Consider the following 24106-nt stretch of genomic DNA (forward strand, 5'->3'; position numbering starts at 1 on the left):
AGAGCAGAGACAAGACAATGAGACAGGCACCAAGTCAAGAATTAATTTTCTGCCCAGTTAATATGTGGGTTATGAGTTTCTAGCCATGGGTGTCCAAGAACCACTGGAACTGAAGATGATCGAATAAAACATTTTTCCTTGATGTGGTTGCCGGATAAGGTGAGGGTGATGGGAACTGTGACATGAGTGACCATGGTGAGCAGCCTACCACAGAGTTGGCAGGCTGGAATGGGTTCCTTAAGGGGTTTCAAGGGAATATACCAAGTATTGACCAGTTCAGAGTCCATAAAATGACCCGCAGATACAGAGTCAATAAACGCAGTGATGGAGTGGATCTTGTAGTTGTGTTGCAACCTTGCTGGCAATACTGTCTTTTCTCCAGGGGATTTCAACAGGGGGATAATGCACACCAATAACCCTGGGCTAATGGTGAGTATGGTCTTTTACTGGACAATTAATGGCTTTGTGTCCCTGCTGCCCACAGTATAGGCACAGACCATTGACGAGGCGATGGTGTTGCTCTATAGAGGATAGCCGAGTTCTCCCTACCTGCATGGGCTCCTGCTCCAACACAGGTTCCGCTGATGGTATGACGGTGGAAGCATCTGGAGCCTCCCAAGGTGTGGTAGCTCTACGATAACTTAGATTAAAGGCAAGGCAGTTGTCTACTCTGAGGGCCAGAACAACTAGGTCATTGAGATGTTTCAGGGGGTCCAGCACATAGATCTTTTCTTTCACCTGGTTGGAGAGCCCGCACAGGAACCGACTCCACAGTGCCTTCACATTCAAACCACATGTGGTAGCGAGAGTGCAAAATTCGACAGCGTAATCTGAGACTGACCTTTTTCCTTGACCAAGCTCAGACAGAACTCTTACTGCTTCTGTTCCTGTGACAGATCAGATCAAACACTTTATAGTTAATCAGAGAAGGTGCGGAAGGAAGCGCTTAATGGATGTTCATTGTCCCACACCACTGTCCCCCATTCCTAAGCCCGACTGGAGAGCAGTGTGATCACATAAGCCACTTTAGACTTCTCTGATGGGAATGATGAAGGCTGAAGGGCAAAAATCAGAGAACATTGGGACAAAAAGGATCTACATGTCTTAGGCTCACCGGAGTAAGTTGCGGTGGATTAAGGAGGTGCTCATTAAAGAGGTGACCGGTAGAAAATCAATTTTGGAGGGGTGGTGGCGGCACTGGGAGTGGAATCGGCATAGGAAGAAACTATAAGCTGTTGGATCTTGGATGACAGACCAGCTATCCTCTCCACCAATTGTTCAATGGCAAGGCCAGTTATGTTCAGTTGCTTCTGTTTGTGACCGATGAGCGTCCCCTGCTGAGTGATGGCAGTTTGGAGAAAAGTGTCCTCCGCTGGGTCCATGTTTGGCCAGATTGTTCTGTCAATGATTTTAGGAAGGATCCAAGGATGCAGAGGAACACTAAACAGTTTATTGAAGAGATAATGATGTACAGATGCTAATGGAGAAGCACAGGTGCAGCGACCTAAGCAAACAGTGGAGAACAACAATATACAGAGACTGGAGTAGAAGTGTCGAGGCTGCTCTGAATGTCTTTCCACTCTGGGATGTCTCTCAAGTCTCTTGCTGTCCTATTCTGCATATCAAAGCACTGTTTTGTGGTCCGGTCTGCATAACGCAGGAATGCCCCTGATCGGCCCAAAAGTGTGTCGGCCCACTGGGAAAATACCCGGTATGCCAGATTACCAGTCCAGCCCTGGCAGCATGCTTTTTTGTATGAACATGCAGCATGATGATGGTGCGGAAAATGAGCTCCACAAATCTCACACCTTATTTTACTAGGCTCTGTCTTTTGTGACTCTTTTTTGAAGGTCCTCATTAAATGTACATGCATGCTTTCTTGACATGTTTTGAACCACAATTTCACCTGTGTGCTCTTTCAAACTGAACCTTGTCTAACTGGATGTCTATTGATAGGGGATTGTTATTGGATAGTTTAATCCAGTCATGTACTTCAAATAACCTGGTGTGATTTTATTGGTTTTACAAGCCATATACTTGGCTACCTTTGATTAGAATACTCACATGACTGAGAAAGCATAGGTGATAGAGACATTTTAGGAGAGGGGGAAATATATTTTTTTTTCAGAATAAGTCGGGACCCAAATAAAGAGCTTATATACGGGACTGTCCCGGGAAAAACAGAATGTCTGGCCACCCAATTTTAGGTTAAAAAAAATGTCAGTGTTTAAAATAGTATACACTGAAAAAAGTGGTAAACTTTGTTATCTTCTCCTTTCGTTAATGTAACCCAAATTGTCAGGTAAACTAATTTAGATTAAATTAAAAAATTTTTTTATAAAACCTGTTAGTTTGTAGGTTACCACATAAAGCATATTTTTAGGTTATCTCACAATTTTTTTTTGTATGTCTTTAAAAAAGAGAGAGATGCTTGAGAAGGACAAGATAGTGAAAACCAGACAAAAGTGGTGTTACTGTCATTTACCACCCCCTACCTCAAACACTTTTCTCTCTCAAAACACATTTCTCTCTTTCTCCCTCTGTCTCTTTCATTTTCTGACATTATTTCATCCCTTCGATGGGTACATTTCAATCACCTGTTTCTTAACAGTACATGTACCTCTTCCACATTCTGTTTCGTGCTACATTCATAACTTTTTAGCCTGTTATTTTCCTCCTATTAACTCTCTGAGAGAAAGGTGCTCGTTCTTTTCTATTAGTTAAGGAGACAGCTTTTTAGGCACCAGAGATGTTCCCTTAAGCACCGTACCATGTCTCTCTCTCTTTGACTCACTAAAACTCATTTAATATTTTCCTGACGCTCCCCTATTCCATTCCTGTATCTTTCACACCACAGCTGGGATGTGATATTGAACCTGTTTGCTGGTGTTTCTACCATGGGTATCACATGCATTTTTCTGCTTTGTGGTATATTTGACTATAATTCACACTCCACCAATAAGTTGTAACAGCATCACAATTCTCACAGCCATGCAGCAAGTACAAACCTGGCAAATGCAGCCTCAGAACCACATGAGGTTGGATGGATTCAGGAGGAGATCATTTAAGCACAGTGAGTTGTTTGTGCTGTAATCCAGATAGCATCCAAACCCTCTTAAACACCAAAAGTGGTGTGTCCTTCCACAGCACCAGCTTAAATATTGTACTCGTCATTCTGCAGTCATCTGTTTGCCCTATATGAAAAAAAAAATGGTTTAGTGTAGCTCATCTGCTTATCTTCTTATCTTTGGGATATTTAACTCAAAAATTTAAAATCAAAGGAGTCAGTTGAGGTGGTTTGGGCATCTGGTAAGGATGCCCCCTGGGGAGGTGTTTCAGGCACGTCCAGCTGGGAGGAGGCCTCGGGGAAGACCCAGGACTAGGTGGAGAGATTACATCTCCACACTGGCCTGGGAACGCCTCGGGGTCCCCCAGTCAGAGTTGGTTAATGTGGCTCGGGATAGGGAAGTTTGGGGCCCCCTGCTGGAGCAGCTGCCCCCGCGACCCGACTTCGGATAAGTGGTTGAAGATGGATGGATGGATGGATGGATTTAAAATCATCATTTTGTTCTAAAACGGAATAACTTTTTTCTTACATGTAACACAAAAGTAAATGTCAGGAAGAATGTTAGCATCTTTTGTGTTTCATGGAGGAAAGAAGGTCCTGTTTGGAATGACTTCAGGGTGAGTAAATGATGACAGAATTTATGGGTGAATCATTCCTTTTAATAAGTGTCAATTAGATTTCACACACAGATAGTAAGGAAATCAATCCATCTTCTGGACTAAATAGGAAGCACGGCTTCCCCTAATATTTCATAAGAAATGTGATGAGTTTAATATATGTGTAGCAATGAGGGAGGTCACAAGAGCAGGATCTAAATGCAGCTTAGTTTAATAAGAATAAAACTAAATACAAAACAGGTTGAATACAGAAACAGAGGCAAGACAGGAAGACAGGAAGACAGGAAGACAGGAAGACAGGAAGACAGGAAGACAGGAAGACAGGAAGACAGGAAGACAGAACATATGAAAACAAACAGGACTGAAAGTAGTGCATGAACTGGGGAGAAACATTACACCTGACAAAAGAGAACAGAAAAACAGGGCATTATATACATGAGGGATAGTTAGGTAAATGACACACAGGTGAAAACAATGGGGAACAGCTGGAAGTGATCAGAGCAGGGGATTATGGGAAGTGTAGTCCAAGGGAAACAGATGACAGGGGCAAAACACAAGGTAAACAACAGAGAATCATAACAATATGTACAAATAATCAATTTAAAGTACATATTATTCTTTTGTACATTTTTGTGCAACGTTTTTCTACATGAATATGTCCATAGAAGTCAGTGAACGCACAGCCCATAGAGTCCTATTGTACCCGTGTTTCAATATGAGTACATGACAAATACCTGTCCCCTTTAAATCAATGGTGCAAAATCGATTTTAATTGGATGAAAGACTCTAAAAACATCATTTTGGATCCTGTCATTGTGCTTCTCTGGGAGTCTAGGGAGCTTCTTTAGTGCTATTTGCATTAAATCTGCAATTGATTGCCTATTGGATATTGGGTTTTCAGTCAACGTTCTGTTTTTGTCTAGGGTATTTTTGTGGCTCTAAGATAAACTCGCAATAATCTAACATATCTTATTTATTTCAGCTGTCGTTGTCGGATATTTGACCAAATTTGTTGCAAAAACAGTTTTGAGCTTAATTTATATTTTTGTTAAGAAATCTCACTGTTTGAGTAGCAGCATGAGCAGCTTTTGGGAACAATATTGCAGATACTTAATAACATAGTCTGTGCTTCTTCACTTTTGATAAGCAGTGGCCAGTCAAAAACCATCCTACATTAAAAAGTCAAAATGTGGAGTTGTTATATTAAGGGGCTATTTCAATCTGACCTGACCATTAAAAATTGCTGTAGTTGGTGTAACCTCATGTAGTCAGATTGAGTCAGCCATTTTAAATAGACTTGAATAAAGCCATTTAGAATCTTCCACATGCAAAAAAAACTATACATGCATGCTCAGTATGTGTGATATACTCCTAACAGCTTAAAATATTTATAATAAATATCTATTACACCCAGTGAGAATTGACAATTGCAATGAATATCATGCTGTCCATGTCTGAATGGATGCACTCATTATATTTATAATGAAGTCATAATGACTGTGACAGATGGGCAAGTGTGGCCAGCCGAGATTGGACTTGTAGAGATGAGACAAAATAGATTACTTTGATTAGAACTGACACCAGGTCAGTTGTACAGACCACATTGCTCCGCAGACAATCTAGCTCTTATTCAAGGCTTTGCTTGGGTGGGTGTTATAAAAGGCTGCAGACACATGCCTGAGTATTAATAGTCCACTGTGTTATGAAAGCTCACATGAGGCATACATGACATAAGCTTGCACACTTCGTGTTTAAGTGCAGACATATTATTTGTATGCTGATCATTTAACATTCACACACTTACATATTGATTTCTCTCTCTCTCTCTCTCTCTCTCTCTCTCTCTCTCTCTCTCTCTCTCTCTCTCTCTCTCTCTCTCTCTCTCTCTCTCTCCCTCTGTCTCTGTCTCTCTCAAACACACACATGGACCACTCTGACACTCATATGCTCTCAAAAATGGCTTGAACAGGAGGGTTAGAGGCGTGCTAGCATTGTGCACCTTTCCTCTGTTGCCACATTCATCCTCTGGGTAAACAGCCAAGCAGCAAACTGCATGAGCACTCATACACAAAGGCATTTTTACACACTCACACTCACAGACATACCTATTTACATGCTACAATAGACAGCACCCAGCTAAGGCAGCAAGAATCCACATTATCTTTCCCATACCCGTCTTGCGGCCCATCACCAAATGTTTGTATATGCTTAAATATGTGGGCCCCACAGCTTATATAAGTCCTAATTACATTACACCTGATGCCAACTCCAACCATAAGACATGGGATACTTCATATGCCATTGTCTGAACCTTGGATTTAGGATGGACCACACCGAACCTCACCAAAATTACTGGCCAGGTTGAACTGTGTTTCACATCCCTGATCTCTGCCTGCATCACCTCGGTCTATTGATGGACTACGATCTTGAAATGGAATGCATAGACTAACAATTGCCAACAAAAGCCTTCATCAGCCAGTTAACAAGGACAATTGCATCTATGTGAACTTCTGCAGTTAGTCCAGGATGGACTTCAAAGTCATTGGTCATTAATCTTACAGTTCAAACTAAATTGATGTTAAAACACTGACCCTTAACACTTAGTTTAATAATTTTAAACCATGATTTTAACTATACATAAGTAATATTTACATTATATTCATGATGTTAGCCAGAGGGGAACTGGCCCCCACAGTGAGTCTGGTTTCTCCCAAGGTTATTTTTCTCCCATTAACAAGCATCTTATGGAGTTTTGTGTTCCTTGCCACAGTCGCCTTCGGCTTGCTCACTGGGGTTATTAATACAATTATTATTTAATTACTTATTTTTAAATATGATTAACAATCATATTTTATCTAATTACACAATGATGATTCATCGACATTATAGACATTACAGTTTTATCGTCTGTTAATGCCTGATCTTCTGTAAAGCTGCTTTGAAACAATGTGTGTTGTGAAAGGTGCTATACAAATAAAATTGACTTGACTTGACATTTTTTGAGCCATTTAATCTTATAACGGCACTTGGTGAAAGTTCCCATGCTCTTCTGGAAGTAGAAGACCTTTCCAAAATGCTACCTTCATATTTTGATGCACTCACCTTTTTTATGTGAAATATTTGCTGATTTTGATCAAGTAAAATGAACAATAACGTTTATATTGTTACTGATATTTCAAAATGAATATTTATTGAATTCAAGCATCAAGTGCTTATTATTGTAGAGAAAATAGGTTTAAACAGGTTTCAAAAATATATACTTTTATTTCATATGTTAGGCTTTATATGGTCAAGCTTTATTCTTTGTATAAAAGGGCTGTCAAACGGCTTGGGTGGTTGGGAAAATTTTAATATTCATATTTTATTTTGTGTGGTTCAAAAGTACTGATTAAACAAGATATGCAAAGTTTGTTGAGAAAGACTATAATGTTGGTCTGACAAAATCTTTAAATGAAGACATTTTTACAGGTTTAACAGTAAGAAAGAAAGAAAGAAAGAATGAAGGGAGCATCTTAAAGCATATTAAAGTGCTTGTATGTCATTTTTGACAGCTGAAGTTTGAAATGACAAAATTCCAAAACAGACTCAACTCATTTTAAGTTGAGTCTGTTTTGTCAATGTAGTTGTTATGATTGTGGTAAGCAGGAGAAGGCAGACGGGAGGTTTGGAACTAAACGCGGTACTTTATTAACAAGCAAAGTAAAACAAAACACTGGAACAAAGAAAAGGTTCACGAGGGGAAAAAACTGAACTCAAATACAAAATAACACACCGAAGAACACAGGTTGGTTAAACATCCACGAAGGGCAAGATTACCTCGAATGAACACGAGTGGAAGACAGGAACGTAGTCAAAGAACATGAAACTTCAACGAACAACAAAGGGAAGGGGAGAAAGCGGGGTTTAAATAAACAGACAAGGTAATGACAAAATAACAGACAGGTGCGGACAATAAAACAGTGATCAGGGCTGGGAGTGTGATCCGGGAATTGTGGGAAGTGCAGTTTCACACACGGACAGTGAGACTCAGGGCGGACAACAGGGAAAACGTGACATGGAACGGGATCAGTGACGGGTGAAACGGAAAACACAGAGCAGACAACAAGGAAACGTGACATAAACGTGACTAGTGAGACAGAGAACACAGGGCAGACAACAAGGGATCGTAACATAGCCCCACCCCCCCTCAAACGGACCGGATTCCAGACAGTACTAAAGAACGAAATAACAAAAATTACAAAACAACAACAAAAATGTTCACAGAGAGAGGGGCTAGAACAGAGGAAGAACCGACAGACAAAAGGGGGCACAAGGGACACAGAGATAGTCCAAGGAGGCACAAGGGGCAATTAGGCAGTCCACGGAGGCACCAAGGGCAATTAGGCAGTCCACGGAGGCATAAGGGGCAGACAGGTAGACCAGGGAGGCCGAGAGGGCAGGCGGGCAGTCTATGGGAGTGTGAGACGGAGACCGGGTCAGGTGGCCTGGGAGGCGTCAACCGGGCAGGGACAGGTTTAGGTGGTCTGGGAGGCGGCCACAATTTGGGGACAGGTTTGGGTGGCCCGGGAGCTGGCCACAAGGCAAGAGCCGGTTCAGGGGGCCTGGGAGGTGGTCACAGGACTGAGGCCGGTTTAGATGGCCCGGGAGCTGGCCACAGGGCAAGGGCCGGTTCAGGGGGCCTGGGAGGTGGCCACAGGACAGAGGCCGGTTTAGGTGGCCTAGGAGGTGGCCGTAGGGCAAGGGCCGGTTCAGGGGGCCTGGGAGGAGGAGTGGCCACTGGGGGAGCTGGCGGAGCCACGTGAGGCGGACCCAAGGTGGACTTTTGAGGTGGAGCAGTCGAAGACTTGGGTGGCGACGCTGAAGGAGGCATAGGCAGGGCCGCAGGAGACCCTGGGGGCAGAGCAGAAGCAGGCAGAGCCGTGGGGTACACTGTGGGCGGAGCAGAGGCAGGCTGAACCATGGCGGACTCAGGTGGTAAGGCCTTGGGTGGGTCAGGGTTCTGCAACCGTGGTGGGTTCTGCCTCCCTTGGCTGTCTCTTGGAAGGTCATGGCTACTGGCGCTGGCTCTTGGATGGTCATGGCTACTGGCGCTGGCTCAGGGACGGTCGAGGCTACTGGCGCTGGCTCAGGGACGGTCGAGGCTACTGGCGCTGGCTCAGGGACGGTCGAGGCTACTGGCGCTGGCTCAGGGACGGTCGAGACTACAGGCGCTGGCTCAGGGACGGTCGAGGCTGGCAATGCTGGATCGCTGACCGTGGCTGGCGTGGGCTCAGGCTCGCTGACCGTGGCAGGCGTAGGTGCTGGCTCGCTGACTGTGGCAGGAAGATAACAAACGATATTCAGGTGCAGACAATAACGCTGTGGCGGTGGTGATGAGGGCCGAGAACCATGGGAAATGTAGTTTATTACACAGACAGTGAAACAAGGGGCGGACAACAAGGAAAACGTGACATGGAACATGAAAAGTGGCATGTGAAACAGAAAACACGGGGCAGACAACACAGGAACGTGACAGCATGAACCAGAACTACTTGAACACTTTTCAACAGAATTTCACCAAAACCCTTGCATAGATACTGTAGGAGCCTACTGTATTTGTTAAATTCATCCATATTTAAAGTGTTTGATGAAGCTAAAATATTTCATAATTGATTATGGCCCCTCTAAATATATATATATATATATATATATATATATATATATATATATATATATATATATATATATATATATATATTGTAGTATTTACCTTCAGTTTACATTATGTAAACAAAGTTTAAAAACGGTACTCTCTCTTTAAGGACAGTGGCTGTTCAGCTAATATGTTTTGGTTGAGCAGTTTCTTTACCACATCTGTGCAGTGTGTTTGATCTAACTGTAAATAACAGAACAGATATTAAAAGAGACTTATAATAGTAGATCTCAACTTTGGAAAATTGGTCCCGGGGCCCTTGCTAGTCATAATCCACCCCTGAGATGTGGCTGTGTCTTTGATGGCTCAGATTTGAATTTGTACCTAAAAGTGCATTTTTAAATGAATCCTCCAAGCCATTCAAAAAGAAAATGTTCCACAAGCATGCACACCGATTACACTCATTCTTCTTCTTTAATAACAACAGAAGTGTGACAATATTTCTTCTGCTCAGTTTCACTAAACATGATGCTGGAACTATAACTCTTAGTTTAAATATCAGTAGTTACTGCTGTGTGACACTGTTTGCACCTGGTAACAAGCAAACACTAAAGTGTTTTAACTCCAAACCTGAAAGGTGGAAACCAAATGGGAAGTGTGCTGCTGAGGCATTACTTCTAACTCCATTTTGTCAGTTCTATTTTCATAAGCAGACTTGTTTTTGGTCCTGAAAGGAAGCTGTCTATCTGGCATAGTGCTGTACCCCCATTACCTGTGATGATGAATTGACCCATTGTTCTGACAGATGGTATTCTAATTTACTCCATTACTTATAACCACACTATGCCTTTTTACTGCTATGATATTTCAAAGGAAGTGCTCAATTAATGTTGATTACGTTTCCACATCCACAGATGAAAAATAATTGAATGTTCTCTCTTAGCTAGTCTGAGCTCTGAGACCTTAATACTTCAATCACATACCCTCTCTCCTGTCTCCCTGCACTCCAAAAATATTTCACCCAATCCAATGTCAGAAAACTACAAGGTCTATGATATCTGGAGAAATGTCCATTAGCAATCACATTCAGTTAAATGGATAAAGTTGCTCTCCTGGCGCACCTGCATGCTACCTGAGCCAAGAACTTGGGCTGTAAATGTCATGTGACTAATCCTACCCTCAAGTGGACCTGGAAAGCTCGTACCTCCTAGTTGAGCATTCATTACTACATTCAAGTGGAAAACAAAATACGGAAGAAGCCAAACTTAAACAAATATGCAATGAATGACTGCAAAATCTATTTTTCTGTTGTACTGGGGAATAAACATAAGAGAATAAACCTACATCACTTATCACATCATATATTATTTATTAATGAATGGTATCTAATATATTATTAATTAATTTGTGTTTGTCATTAATTGACTGTCATGTACTGTACAACAAATTAATATTATTGAAATAAAGGAGTTGAAATAGTTTTGCAAAATCATTGGTTTCCGTCATCTGTTATGTCATCACATGCCCCTTAAAACATCACAACTTGGAAACTTGGGTATCATCTAGATTAGAATTCTGACTTTCCCATTCATTAATATGACTTTGCTTGGTCATTTGTGTGCTTGGAACTTATAATAACATATAAATTAAATATTTCCTTCTCCACTTGAAGGGATCAAGAAAATGAGGTCATCACAGTGCAGCCACAGCACATGGGGCTACTGTTTGTGAAAGGATTTGCGAATAAAAATATTACTTCTAAAATTGTCTGTACATTTATTTGACTGCCGAATATAACTTGTTCAATCGAAACCAGCTGTTATTAGTTTTAAATATAGAATATGATCATTTTGATGTCAAATATTATCATTTACAGTATGTAAGCATTAATTTAAGCAGTAAAGATGCATATTGCATGTCTTATGGTAGTTTTCATTTTCATATGCCACCTTTCTCAGGCTTTAGAAGTATGCTAAACGTGTGAGTATGTGTATTTATCATCTTTTTATATGTCTGACACAATAAAACAGGCATACTGAATCAACTTCAGAAAGAACTTACATCTATAATCTACAGTGGAAACAAGTTGGGTATGTAAGTATTTTGTATCAAAATACTTGCTAGACTGTTGTAGAAATGACAATTTTTACTGTAGTGTTTACCTCTGAAACGAAGCAAATCTAAATCGCATCACGGCAGACTTTGAGGTATCGGCAAACATCGGATCGCTGATTAAAGCAATCAATATAAGATTGTATCATGATGAAACTTGTGGTTTACACCCTCTAATCAGTTGAAAAATTAAGTTTAGATTAGAACTGACACAAGTATTAATCCATTTTATCCTGCTAAGAGCCCTCCAAAAATAGCTAGAATACTTAGCTACTTTTGAATTGCCGTCAATAGAGAAAGATACTTTTTGCTGCCAGAATAGTAGTTACAGCATTTACATACCAACAGGAGCAAAATGGCGAATGCTAACCAGCAAAACCCTAAATACACAAAAGTTAGAGAGTATTCTCATACTGGATTAAAAAGTGTGGGCCACTCCACTGACTTTTTTTTTTGCTGTTTACAGTGTCCAGGACTGTCAGAGAGACAGATATCTGTCAGGTAGTTGGGATATTTTATAGTGTAAAATGATTACAGGTCCTAAAACTGGTCTGATTGAAGACTAGAGGAGTGTTCAATGTTTTATCCATTTTTGTAGCACTTCCTTATTCATCTGCCTAAATGAAATGGGTATCAGCAGATCACTCTCTCTCTCTCTCTCTGTCTATCACTGTCTCACTATAACTTTCTCTCTTTCTCACCCTTTCTTCATTTGTTTTCACTTGCTCTCCTTCTCTGTGACATTCAGTCTCCTGTTCTCCTGATTGCAGTTAATTGCCATATAAATTGTGAGCAGGTCCTCGGCTCAAAGTTGTCAATGTGAGCTGACTGGAGTTCCTTTGTGGTGTACCTTGTTCAATCATCTCTCCTGCTAATGCTCTTTAAAGGGATCGTTCACCCAAAAACTAAAGTTCTATCATCATTTACTCACCTTATGTTGTTCCAAACCCATATATTAGTCTTAGAGACTATTCACTTTCATTGCATCTTTTTTTATTTTCCATACAATGAAAGGAAATATTGACTCAATATTGACCCATTCTGCCTAACATCTCCTTTTGTGTTTCACGGAAGAAAGTCATTAAACCACTACATTAAAACACCATGAGAGTGAATTAATGATTATATAATTTTCATTTTTTGGTGAACTGTCCACTGTTAAACTGTTTTAATTAATCTTTATGCATTTCTCTTTCTCCCTTTCTCACTCTATCTATCTATCTATCTATCTATCTATCTATCTATCTATCTATCTATCTATCTATCTATCTATCTATCTGTCTGTCTGTCTGTCTGTCTGTCTGTCTGTCTGTCTGTCTGTCTGTCTATCTGCCTGCCTGCCTGCCTGCCTGCCTGCCTGCCTGCCTGCCTGTCTGTCTGTCTGTCTATCTATCTATCTATCTATCTATCTATCTATCTATCTATCTATCTATCTATCTATCTATCTCTTTTCTTTTCGTGAAGGTACTATGTGTGTGTAGCAGTGCTGATCTACTTCCTCCCTCTCTTGGTGATGGGCTGTGCTTATCTGGTGGTGGGTTTGACTCTGTGGGCCAGTGAGATCCCAGGAGACTCGTCTGATTGTTACCAAGAGCAGCTGGCTGCCAAACGCAAGGTCTTTATCATTTTGTCCTCTTGCTCCTCTCTTCATCATCCTTTTTGCTCATGGCACTTGCATACACACAGACACACATAACAGGTCAGCTACTGAACTCTGAGTTAACACAGCAGACAGAGTTCACACACAAGAGCAGCAGGAGAAGAGGGTCAGACAGGGCTGCATTAAATAATCATTGTGAAACTCACCTAAAGTGAAAAGGTCTGTCTGCTACTGTCATCTGTATTCCATGTGTGTGCATGTGTGTATGTCTGCCTCATTCACCCCACTTACAAGAAGGTAAGTTCTGCTGTCTACTGTCTAATATCCACTTTCTCTTAAACCCTTATATTCTGTTGAGATTGACTTTACTAGCTTTATGTTTGTAAAAAAAAAAAAAAAAACCCTAATAGCCATTTCAAAATAAACTTTTGTGATGAGGAGGAGGGCGTGGCCAGGCCGTGACGATGGACGCCTGGCGCTGAGTTGCCCCAATCAGCGGGAGAGAGATAGACAGGATACGGGGATGCCAGTTTTCATGTGAGAGAGAGAGACACACAGATGTGTTTTTGTGCACGTGTTTTTTTATGCTAAAAAGCAGTTTTATGTTTGTGTTATTAAAGTATTTTTGATTGTTTACCCCAGTTCCCGCTTCCTCCTCAGTAGGGAAGGCAAAGGTCTGCCACAGTGATACCGAAACAGGAACTGGAGAAAGACGCGCCATCAGAGAGCCCTAACTGCTGACAGAGGATCGCAATGCCAAGGATACCTGATCTGGTGGTATTGGAGTGGTTCGCTAGGAGGCGGAGGAGCCCGCTGCCATCCGCCAGGAGGTGAAGTCCAGTTCCAGTCTGGCCGGTGTTGCGGAGGATAGCTGCACAGCTGGCTGAGGACCAAATGGCAGCGTGGTCGGGAACCAGAATGTTTTTCTTTTCCTCTCCCCTCTCTCTCTCACTGGCTCTCCTGCTCTCTCAATCTCTCCCCTCTCCCTCCCCTCATCCTACTCAGGTTCCCAGGAGGCAGGGAAGACCAGCTGGTGGTGGAATGGCCGAAGGGGCAACTCCTTCCCTCAAGGGGGATGGGGGGCGTGTAAGTCAGGCCATTTGGTTCCCCAGCCTGTACCGGCCATTGGGGGTACGTGACAAGGAGGGGGGCATGGCTTGCACTGAGTTACCCCAACCAGCGGGAGAGAGAGATAAGGAGGAGCCGGAGACGCCAGAGTAAGAGCGACACACGGAGCTGGGTGTGCGTCGACTTGTGTTTTGGTTATGCTGAAAAGCAGTTTTATGTTGTGTTTGTTTATTAAAACTATTTTTGGTTAGTAATCCGGTTCCTGCTTCATCCTTTCAGATGAATAGGCTGTCTGCCACAACCTTTATTTAACAGACCTAATCAAACCTATTTGAAGCTTTCACCTTCAGTTGTATCACAAATTATACAGTATATGCCCTTATTCTGAAATGTTTCTTCAGTGTGGTAACATTGTTTGTGTTTGAGGTCAATTTGATGGCAAAAATTACAATAAAACAAATCCAAAACAAATCCAAAAAACAAATCCAAATTGATAACATGCAGAAAATATTAGCATGCAAATATTGATTGCATGTACAGTGGTTGTGTTTATTTTATATTTTATTTTTGTGAGTAATCTTACATTTTTCATAGAGGATATGTGATGAATGTTTTCAAGTTGAAATTTTATTTACACAGTTCTCATAAGCTTAGGAAAAGTCATGAAATACCTACCTGATACTTCATATGTGTTTTGAGATTTGTTAAAAGGGTCACTCAGACCCCAAACAAAACATGATATTGTTGTTGAAATGCTCTATCCATCTTCGTCTCCCTCACATCCTTCCTCAACTCAAAATGATTTGTCCTCCACATAAAAAAACTGATTCTATTTTGTCACCCATATACAGTATGTCATACTTACAGTATGATGACACAATGTGACATACGGGTGCATGTGTGTCCCTTTCTTCTTAGAACATCAAAATCTCAGGCAGTTTTCTGGTGACTGAGTGATTTGCTTCAACATACTCTGTCCTCTGTATGTCATGGTGATTTCCATGCTGATTTCAGGCCAACTTCAAGCTGTACTCTCCAATGTGGAAGAACAAGAGAAGGTTAGGGCTTTTTACAGCCTGAAGTGGTCAGGGCAGTTTATATGTTGTGGACCAAGGACTGTTTTCTGCTATAGACTGATACCAGAACTGTCCAATGGCAGCTTTTTTTGTTGTAGCAGTGGCAAAACCAACATGGCAAGGTGAAGTCAAATTAGCTCTTGTTCTATTACACGAAATACTCCTAGTCAGAGCCAGCATTACCTGGCCTCGACCAGAGAACATATTGTATATCAGAATTTCACCATCAGAATAGGTGAATCCATTACCTCCAAAGTAAAATGTCATTTAAAGTTGCAAAATGAAGCTTCTGTGCCACTAGCGACACCAGACAGAATTGCAAAAGTAACTAGATAGGTAAAGTTTGTAAATACAAACTTTAATGTTGGTTTGACAAAGCCTTGTCTTATAGACAGAAAGAAAGAAAGAAAGAACAAAAATGTGAGTATGTTCAGTAAGATCAATTTGTGCATAGTTTGTTAAATGTAGACTGACATCTAGGTAGTTTAACAGTCAGAAAGGTTGGTCTTGAGATTTTTTACATTTGTCTTTGCCAAGCCAACATAATGCTTTTTTCTAAACAGGTTTCACTAGACACTTACCCCATCTTCCATTGTTTTTGGATAACAGGTAGTTCTACCCCCAAATCTTGCCATTGGTTAAGCCAATGTTGCAATGTTGGCAATCAAGCAAAAATAACAATGTTTTTATGTCAACAATGTTTTGACATCTGTCCTTTATTACAGTTTTCTAGAAAATCAACCTAAAAATGTGTCAATTTTAGTTGACTCTTCACATTTATCCTAGATAATAATTTAGATATGGTTAGGAACATTACACACAGCAGCTTTAACCTTGTACGAACCCGTGTCCACATGTGTTGACGTTGTATTTTGGCTTTGTTATAAGAATCATATTTGTAATTATGAGGCCATAACCACAGGCAAGTCCATGGATGGCTCCACAATACTGTGATTAGTGTCACGTTCACTGTTGTCTTTTGGTTTTGTACTGTTATTTTGAAGTTTAGTTTAGTTCCTGTTTCCTGTTTTGGTTTTTGTAGTCCTTTGTAGTTTCTTTTATTCTGTCATGTTCACTGTTGTCTTTTGTTTTGTGTTTTCATGTTGAAGTTTAGTTTAGTTCCTGTTTTGGTTTTTGTAGTTTCTTTTATTCTGTCATGTTCACTGTTGTCTTTTGTTTTGTGCTGTCATTTTGAAGTTTAGTTTAGTTCCTCTTTCCTGTTTGGTCTTTGTAGTCCTCTGTAGTTTCTTTTTATGATTGGTGTTCCCCTGATTGCTTCTCCTTCCCTGAATGTTTCCCCCAGGTGTCCCTCATTCCCTTGTTTGTTCCTCTTGTATTTAAACCCTGATTCTTTGTTCAGCCCTGGTCGATCGTTGTTTGAATGCTGATGTTTGTTCATGTTCGCTGCTCCTGTATCTTGTTCGCTCGAGGTCTCCCCGTGTTTTAGTTTCCTTTTCCCATTGTGGACCTTTTATTTTTCCCGTGTTTGTACAGTTATTATTTGTTCATTAATAAAGCCGCGATTGGATCCACACCTCCCGTCTGCCTTCTCCTTCCACACAAGCGTTACAGAACGATCGACCAAGAAATGGATCCAGCTGTCCAGCAGGCCAACTACCAGCTGCTTTGTTTGAAGCAGGGGGACTGACTGGTAGAAGACCACGTCCGGGACTTCCTTGAGCTGGCAAACATCTCCGACTTCCCGGACTCGGCCTTGGTGGTTTTCTTCTGGGGTAACCTGAACCCCTCGCTGAAGGAGTGGTTGCCACCGGCATTGCGCGGCTGGACACTGCAGGAGATCATGGAAGAGACTTTGCTGGTCAGCGACTCGCCACTCACTGTGGGCGTGGCAGAGGAGGACCCTACCTCACCTCCCGCAGTGGTGACCTTCCACGCGCCCATGGCTCTTCCCATCATGCCTGCCCCACCTGTCAGCGAGCAAACCCCCACACCAGTCGTTTCCCATGAGCCTGCATGGTCCACTTCGTCTGTCCGGAGGAGGAAGAGAAGACGGGCTTCCGCCTCCCGGCCCACGCCTGCCACGGTCTGCGAGCCAGAGCCCACGCCTGTCACTGTGAGCGAGCCTGCGCCCTCGTCAGCCACGGTCTGCGAGCCTGCGCCCACGTCAGCCACGGTCAGCGAGCCAGAGCCCGCCAGCGTCACCCACGGTCAACCAGCCAGAGCCATTAGCCCCTGATGTCAGTGGGCCGGCGCCTGTAGCCTCGACCGTCCCTGAGCCAGCGCCAGTAGCCTCGACCGTCCCTGAGCCAGCGCCAGTAGCCTCGACCGTCCCTGAGCCAGCGCCAGTAGCCTCGACCATCCAAAAGCCAGCGCCAGTGGTCGTGCCCGTCCAAGAGCCAGAGCCTCCCAGGGCTCCGCCTCTCGAGCCTCCCAGGGCTCCGCCTCTCGAGCCCTCCAGGGCTCCGCCTCTCAAGTCTCGAGTCTTTCAGGGCTCCTCATCTCGAGCCTCCCAGGGCTCCGCCTCTCAAGTCTCTCGAGCCTTCCAGGGCCACGCCTCCCAGGGCTCCGCCTCCCGAGCCTCCTACTGCTCCGCCCCCAGAAACTCCCGATCCTCCTACGGCTCCGCCTCCCAAGCCTCCTACGGCTCTTCTCCCAGAAACTCCCGAACCTCCTACGGCTCCGCCTCCCGAGCCTCTTACGGCTCTTCACCCAGAGACTCTAAAGCCTCCTATGGCGCCGCCTTCCTCGGCTCCGCCTCCTGAGCCTCCTACGGCTCCGCCTCCAGAACCTTCCAGGCCTCCGCCTCTGGAGCCTCCTGCAGTGCCACCTCCATCGGCTCTGCCTCCAGAGCCTTCCAGGCCTCCGCCTCTAAAGAATCCTACGGTGCCGCCTCCTGGGCCTTCCTCGGCTCCGCCTCCTGAGCCTTCCTCGGCTCCGCCTCCTGAGCCTCTTACGGCTCTTCACCCAGAGACTCTAAAGCCTCCTATGGCGCCGCCTTCCTCGGCTCCGCCTCCAGAACCTTCCAGGCCTCCGCCTCTAAAGAATCCTACGGCGCCGCCTCCTGGGCCTTCCTCGGCTCCGCCTCCTGAGCCTTCCTCGGCTCCGCCTCCTGAGCCTCCAGAGTCTCCCTCGGCCCTGCCTTCAACTGCTCTGCCTCAGAAGTCCTCCTTGGCTCTGCCAACTTCCCCAGTGGCCACTCCTCCTCCCAGGCCCCCTAAACCGGTCCTTACCTTGTGGCCACCTCCCTGGCCTCCTAAACCTGTCCCTACCCGATGGATGCCCCCCAGGCCACCTGACCCTGGCCCCACCTCACACCCCCATAGACTGCCTGCCCGCCTTTTCGGCCTCCCTGGTCTGCCTGCCCGCCCTTTGTGCCCCGTGGACTGCCTAATTTCCCCCTGTGCCCCGTAGACTGCCTAATTGCCCATTATGCTACTATGGACTGCCTGATTGGTGATTGGTGTTCCCCTGATTGCTTCTCCTTCCCTGATTGTTTCCCCCAGATGTCCCTCATTCCCTTGTTTGTTCCTCTTGTATTTCAACCCTGGTTCTTTGTTCAGTCCTGGTCGATCGTTGTTTGAATGTTGATGTTTGTTTATGTTCGCTGCTCCTGTATCTTGTTCGCTCGAGGTCTCGTGTTTAGTTTCCTTTTCCCATTGTGGACCTTTTTATTTTTCCCGTGTTTGTACAGTTATTATTTGTTCATTAATAAAGCCGCGATTGGATCCACACCTCCCGTCTGCCTTCTCCTTCCACACAAGCGTTACAGTTAGGTTAATATAGATAAAATAAATAAAAAACAAACTATAGTATTTGTTATGAATAAATGTATAGCCTATACACGTTTAGAAACCTATAACTACAGCTTTCACAGTTGTAATAAAAATAAAGTCTAATAGATTCACCCGAATAGCTTTAATGTGAATCTATACAAATTACCAGTTAGTGCTACTGCAGTAAAAAAAAATTATATGGTTGATGTTTTGCATTTCAAAACTCATGTGCATTATTTGTTTCCTCTTTACCTCATCAGTGCAGTGCTTTTTATAATGCCTATAAACACTTTTAGTGACTCTCGAGCAGATTGAGAGCTTTGACTTCCTCCATATAGAGCTTTTATACTGAAATGTTCTCTGTAGAATTCAAATGGTCACATAAGTATTGTGTTCTGTCGGCTGCCACGATATCAGGTTTCGCTCTGTGTTGTTCCAGAGCTCTGGCAATCTAATCTCTGCAGCATGCTGATGTGCACAGCAGTGATCACGTGAAAACAAGCTTTATTCACGCCACACAGATGTACGTGTGATTATAGAGAGCCTTAAATACCAACATTTTGCATCAGCAGCATTTCCGAGCCACCCGAAATTCATACAATTTTATATGCAGAAAAAAACCCTGAAAAAATTACCCATCAAAGTGGCAAGTAAGAGTGATGGAGTTACCCACCAATGTTGATGTGTTCATTTCAAACCCTGTTTATAATGCATCAATATCGCTTCAAGCAGCAATATTCATTTTATTAGAGCATTCGGTTCTCACCGGCCATGTTAGGTGATTGTGTGTTTCGCAGCACGGCAGCCTCACCGCTCAGGCACCCTAGCACGGGTGCACATTTCTCAAATGTTACCACAGTGTTTGCATGCCTGAGCATTCTCCTATTGGGGAAGCAGGGGCCAGATTCATAAATAAAAATAATTAAGAAAGTTCTTAGGATAAATTATAAGAAGTTCGTAAGAATTTTACATGCAAGTTCACACAGCTAGAGATATCGTGCGAGACAGCGACATCATCCCGTTGATTTTTCAATGAGAGCACAGCACAGTGAGTGTGAGATACTAGAATCGACTAGAGTGCAGGCAAGACGGTGGAGAAGTTAAAGTTTCTATGAACTATTTCACTGTTCTTTATCATTGGTCTTTAACCACATACATAGTTAAGGTCTAATAAAATGATACGTGGAAAACTTTCAGCATTCTGAGTGAGGCTGATTCATATATTGATATAACGTTAATCTTGGTTACTGACATGATGCATCAAGCACTGCTGCAGGTTTTATAAAATGATCTCCATGCAGAATGTGCATTTTTAGAGGCAAAAGAACTGATTCCTTGTGAAATTAGTATGATATCTTAGTCTTATCAACAGTACATCTAAAGTTAACAGCATTTCAAACGATACTATGGCCAGTTGTACAGTCCACCAATAACGTTACAGCGGTGGCAGCAGTAGGAACGCCCACCAGCGACACAGATCACAAAGTCTAGCGACTTGCCATACGTGGTGTGAACGGTATTTTTTAAAAATCTGTTGATGTTCATTGACCCCACCCATAGGCCTGACTTAACTTTGCTTAAATGAGTTCAAATTTACTATATAGTGTGCTGTTCAAAATTGTTCATAATGTTGAAAAATTATACATCTGTATCTGTAAACATCTGGGGAGCATGCACATCAATCACATGCACATGCTTTGACATTAGTCTGATCATACTATATTAGCTTGCTCATGAATTTGCCTTGTCTAAGAGCTTACAACAAATTCAATACTTCGACACTGGCAAATCATAACGATAAAAGTATTTTAACCTATTTTAAGTAGTAAGCACCCGCTTTTATTTTGTTATGTAAAATGTGTGAGATGTGTCAGTTTTTAACAACAAAACACTACAGTATCAGTAGCAATGTCACATGTTTTATTTTATGAGTGTCATCATTCATCATTATAGTGGAGAGATTTGTATTACTGTGGGTCACTGAAACTATTTATTATTTTATTAGTATAGGAGCATTTCCTAACATGGGGCCTCTACACTATGGGGCTTTTTTCACTAAAGTTTGAATTTAAAGCTTCGTTACTCAAGTTTCTGCATATACTGTAGTTAATTTCTATATCTGCTGTTCAAAACATAAGCTCCCCACTCACACTCTCTACATTAGTTCATCAACATATGTGTTCACTACATGTGTCGTGGTCAGGGCAGTAACACGTAGTATCAGGTAAGTAAGGTATTTGAATGACTTAATTATTGCAAGTGTGTGCAACTAAGGTGTGTTTTCTGCAGTCGGCTCCATACATCCTCTAAGCATCGCAAATGTGCTTTCTCATGTGCTAGCTTATCCCTCTGCAGGGAATGGCACAATAGTAACATATTACAGCCTTAAAGGCTTATGTTTGCATAATTGATTTATATTTATATATTTTATTTATTTTATTTTATTTTATTTCAGATGTGTCCCTCATCTTCTGAAGTCCTGGTTGTTGTCCTGAGTCTAATTATTTGGTTTTTTATTTTCTTTTGGGGGCTTAGGTTAAATAGGACCTAATTCCTTTTGGGGTAAACTCCACTCCCCCACCATCATCGCCTCTGGTGGGATCTGATGGTTCAAGCAGCATTGGAGCACTGAACCATAGGATGGGTCTTACACCAAATTATGTATCTTTTGTTTGTATTAGTCCAATAATCTCGAGTCTTTCTGATAGAAATGTAAATGTAATCGTAGTTCTAGCAGGAAGATCTCTAGACTAATTAATCAGGCATCACATCCCATCACAACACAGCACCCTCTTTATAAGCCTGAAAGATACCTCTCATTGTTTGCATACTCCTGTGTTTTCAACCCCCATCCCACCCACGTATTTCTGATACTGTAGAAATATATTTACTGTGCATTTTCACACTGAGAATAAATGTATTCATCTAAAAGCTGAAAAATTTTGCTTTCAGAGTTTTTATTTGTAGTTAGGATGAAAATAAGGTGCATTTTGAACTGTTCGGAGACCAGTGCAGACAAACAGCACACTAGATGTTAAGTCATTTACTAAATAGGGAGCAAGGGTGCATCCTATAACTTTCTATGCAGCTAAGTGCATTCAGTCCTAAAATTCAGGCTGCAGATGATGTTTGGACCACTCAACATGTATGGCAAACATAGGACAATGATAATCAGTACATAGATTCAGAACTATATAATGCAAAATTGTATTTTACCATGGTTGGCAGGGATTTACTGGCTATTACTTTTAATTATATTTATTTATTCAGCTTTATAGAAAATCAGCTGTAATGTCTATAATGTCTCAAAAACATGAATACCCAACACTCCTGGACACATAATAAACTGTTTGATGAAACAGCTTAACAGTCCAGCTGTCCACATATGTGGACAACCATTTTTAGGAAAACTATCTGCTCTAGATTGTTTTATTATTTTTTTATTAGGTGCTACTAGTTACAAATCAAAAAAGGTAATGGAAAATGCACACAGCAGCCACTCGGTGGTCTCAGGAGGTTATCATATAATTTATGTTATATAAAGCTTGTTTTGAGTTATGAAAAAATGTCTGTAGCACAATGCAAATTTTTTAGTCAGTCTCTCTTTATATTTAATTTAGCCTTTTTAAGGCATGTTCGTGATGCTACTTACTTGGTGTGACTTGCAGACAATGGAGCACCTATATCATGAAAATAGCTGTGAGACAGTGACATTCTGGCATTTTTTGTAGAACGTGGGCAGTATGCAAACCCCAGGAAATAAGATAAAAAAAACTGAAATAAATGTATTTACGCACATATTGAAAATCTCTCTTCTCTTGCCCTCCCCTCAGGTGGTGAAGATGATGATTGTTGTGGTGTGCACCTTCGCTGTTTGCTGGCTTCCCTATCATGTGTTTTTCCTGATTCACCAGTTCTTCCCGAACCTGTCTGAGCATCTCTTCATTCAGCAGGTCTATCTGACTATCATGTGGCTGGCAATGAGCTCCACTATGTACAACCCCATTATCTACTGCTGCCTCAATGACAGGTAATTTCATCTGGAGTGAAAACACAGTAATAATTGACGTGCACACACACACACACACACACACACACAAACAAGCACATTTAGCTCTTTCCAGAGTTTCTGTAAAATTTGCTACAATATCATCATTGTTCAAAATTATCCATTTTGTTCCACAGAACAAAGTCCAATGCTGTGATGTATTATTCTCTAATGTATTCTCCCAGTATTTCTGGCTCACTGAGACATCACAAAACCCTCTGAAAGAAAGCGAAATCAGACTATCCTAGAACATTTCCACCTTTAAGCCCATTATGATCATCTAAGTTTCTCAATTACACCAAATTCCACTTCCTCTGTCATCAAGTTAATCTGTGTATTTGTCACATTCTTTAGAGAGACCAGTTACAGACTCAATTCTCTTCAGTGCAACAAACCAACATAGGACATAACCCCATAAAATTAACAATATATCAATGCATGAAAAACTAAATAAACAATCAATCTATCATAAACAGTATCAGTCCCAAATCCCCAAAAATAAATAGTATATACACATACAAAGATAGATCAGCATTGCCTTAGAAACCCCCGTCAAACTCCTCCCACCTTGGATGTCAACAGTCCCAACACAATCGCAGGCCGTGACACGAGCGACAGAAAGACAGAGAGAGAGCGCAATTAGCACCCGTCAGATGTGGTTGCAGTTTATCTCAAGTGATCACACAATTGGAATGCTTGTGTTCCTTTTAAGCACAAATAGCGTGCGCTGAATCAATCGCGACTACCCACTCCTCCATCTCCTTCATTCCACTGCACCCACTCCAACACAGCACCTCAAATAAATAAGTGATCTAAATAAGAGACACTTTACAACCAACCCTTCTGGCAGAGGGTTTGACAGAAGACTGACAAAATAAGGTCACTTGTGAGCCAGTATCAAGAATACATTTAACACGTCTTCCATTAATCTCTAGTTCAACATCAGGGCACTAACCCACTAATGCTTGTCTTGGAGGGGAGCTTAAAAGAGCCGAGCTGACTGTCCCTCAGTGGCGGTGCACTCTAAAAACCTGCTGTTGATCTCTGACGTTGGGGACAAGCAAGCTGGATATGACCCGGATTTCCACAGTCCAAACATATAGGACGGCCATACTCATCCCACTGATATTCTCTGCGATTTGGTAACTTCTC

At 42.2% G+C, this 24106-nt stretch overlaps 1 protein-coding gene across 1 annotated transcript in view; it reads left to right on the forward strand.

Annotated features, from left to right (window-relative positions):
- LOC127642452 (substance-P receptor-like) overlaps positions 1-24106 on the forward strand; it is a 43313-nt gene that overhangs the window by 16904 nt on the left and 2303 nt on the right. The window contains exons 3-4 of the mRNA XM_052125073.1: positions 12893-13043; positions 22740-22936. Of these exons, the coding sequence (XP_051981033.1) occupies positions 12893-13043; positions 22740-22936 (348 nt within the window). The remainder of the gene's footprint in view (positions 1-12892; positions 13044-22739; positions 22937-24106) is intronic.

This window comes from Xyrauchen texanus, chromosome 4, assembly GCF_025860055.1.
Source record: "Xyrauchen texanus isolate HMW12.3.18 chromosome 4, RBS_HiC_50CHRs, whole genome shotgun sequence".
In the NCBI taxonomy this organism is placed as follows: domain Eukaryota; kingdom Metazoa; phylum Chordata; class Actinopteri; order Cypriniformes; family Catostomidae; genus Xyrauchen; species Xyrauchen texanus.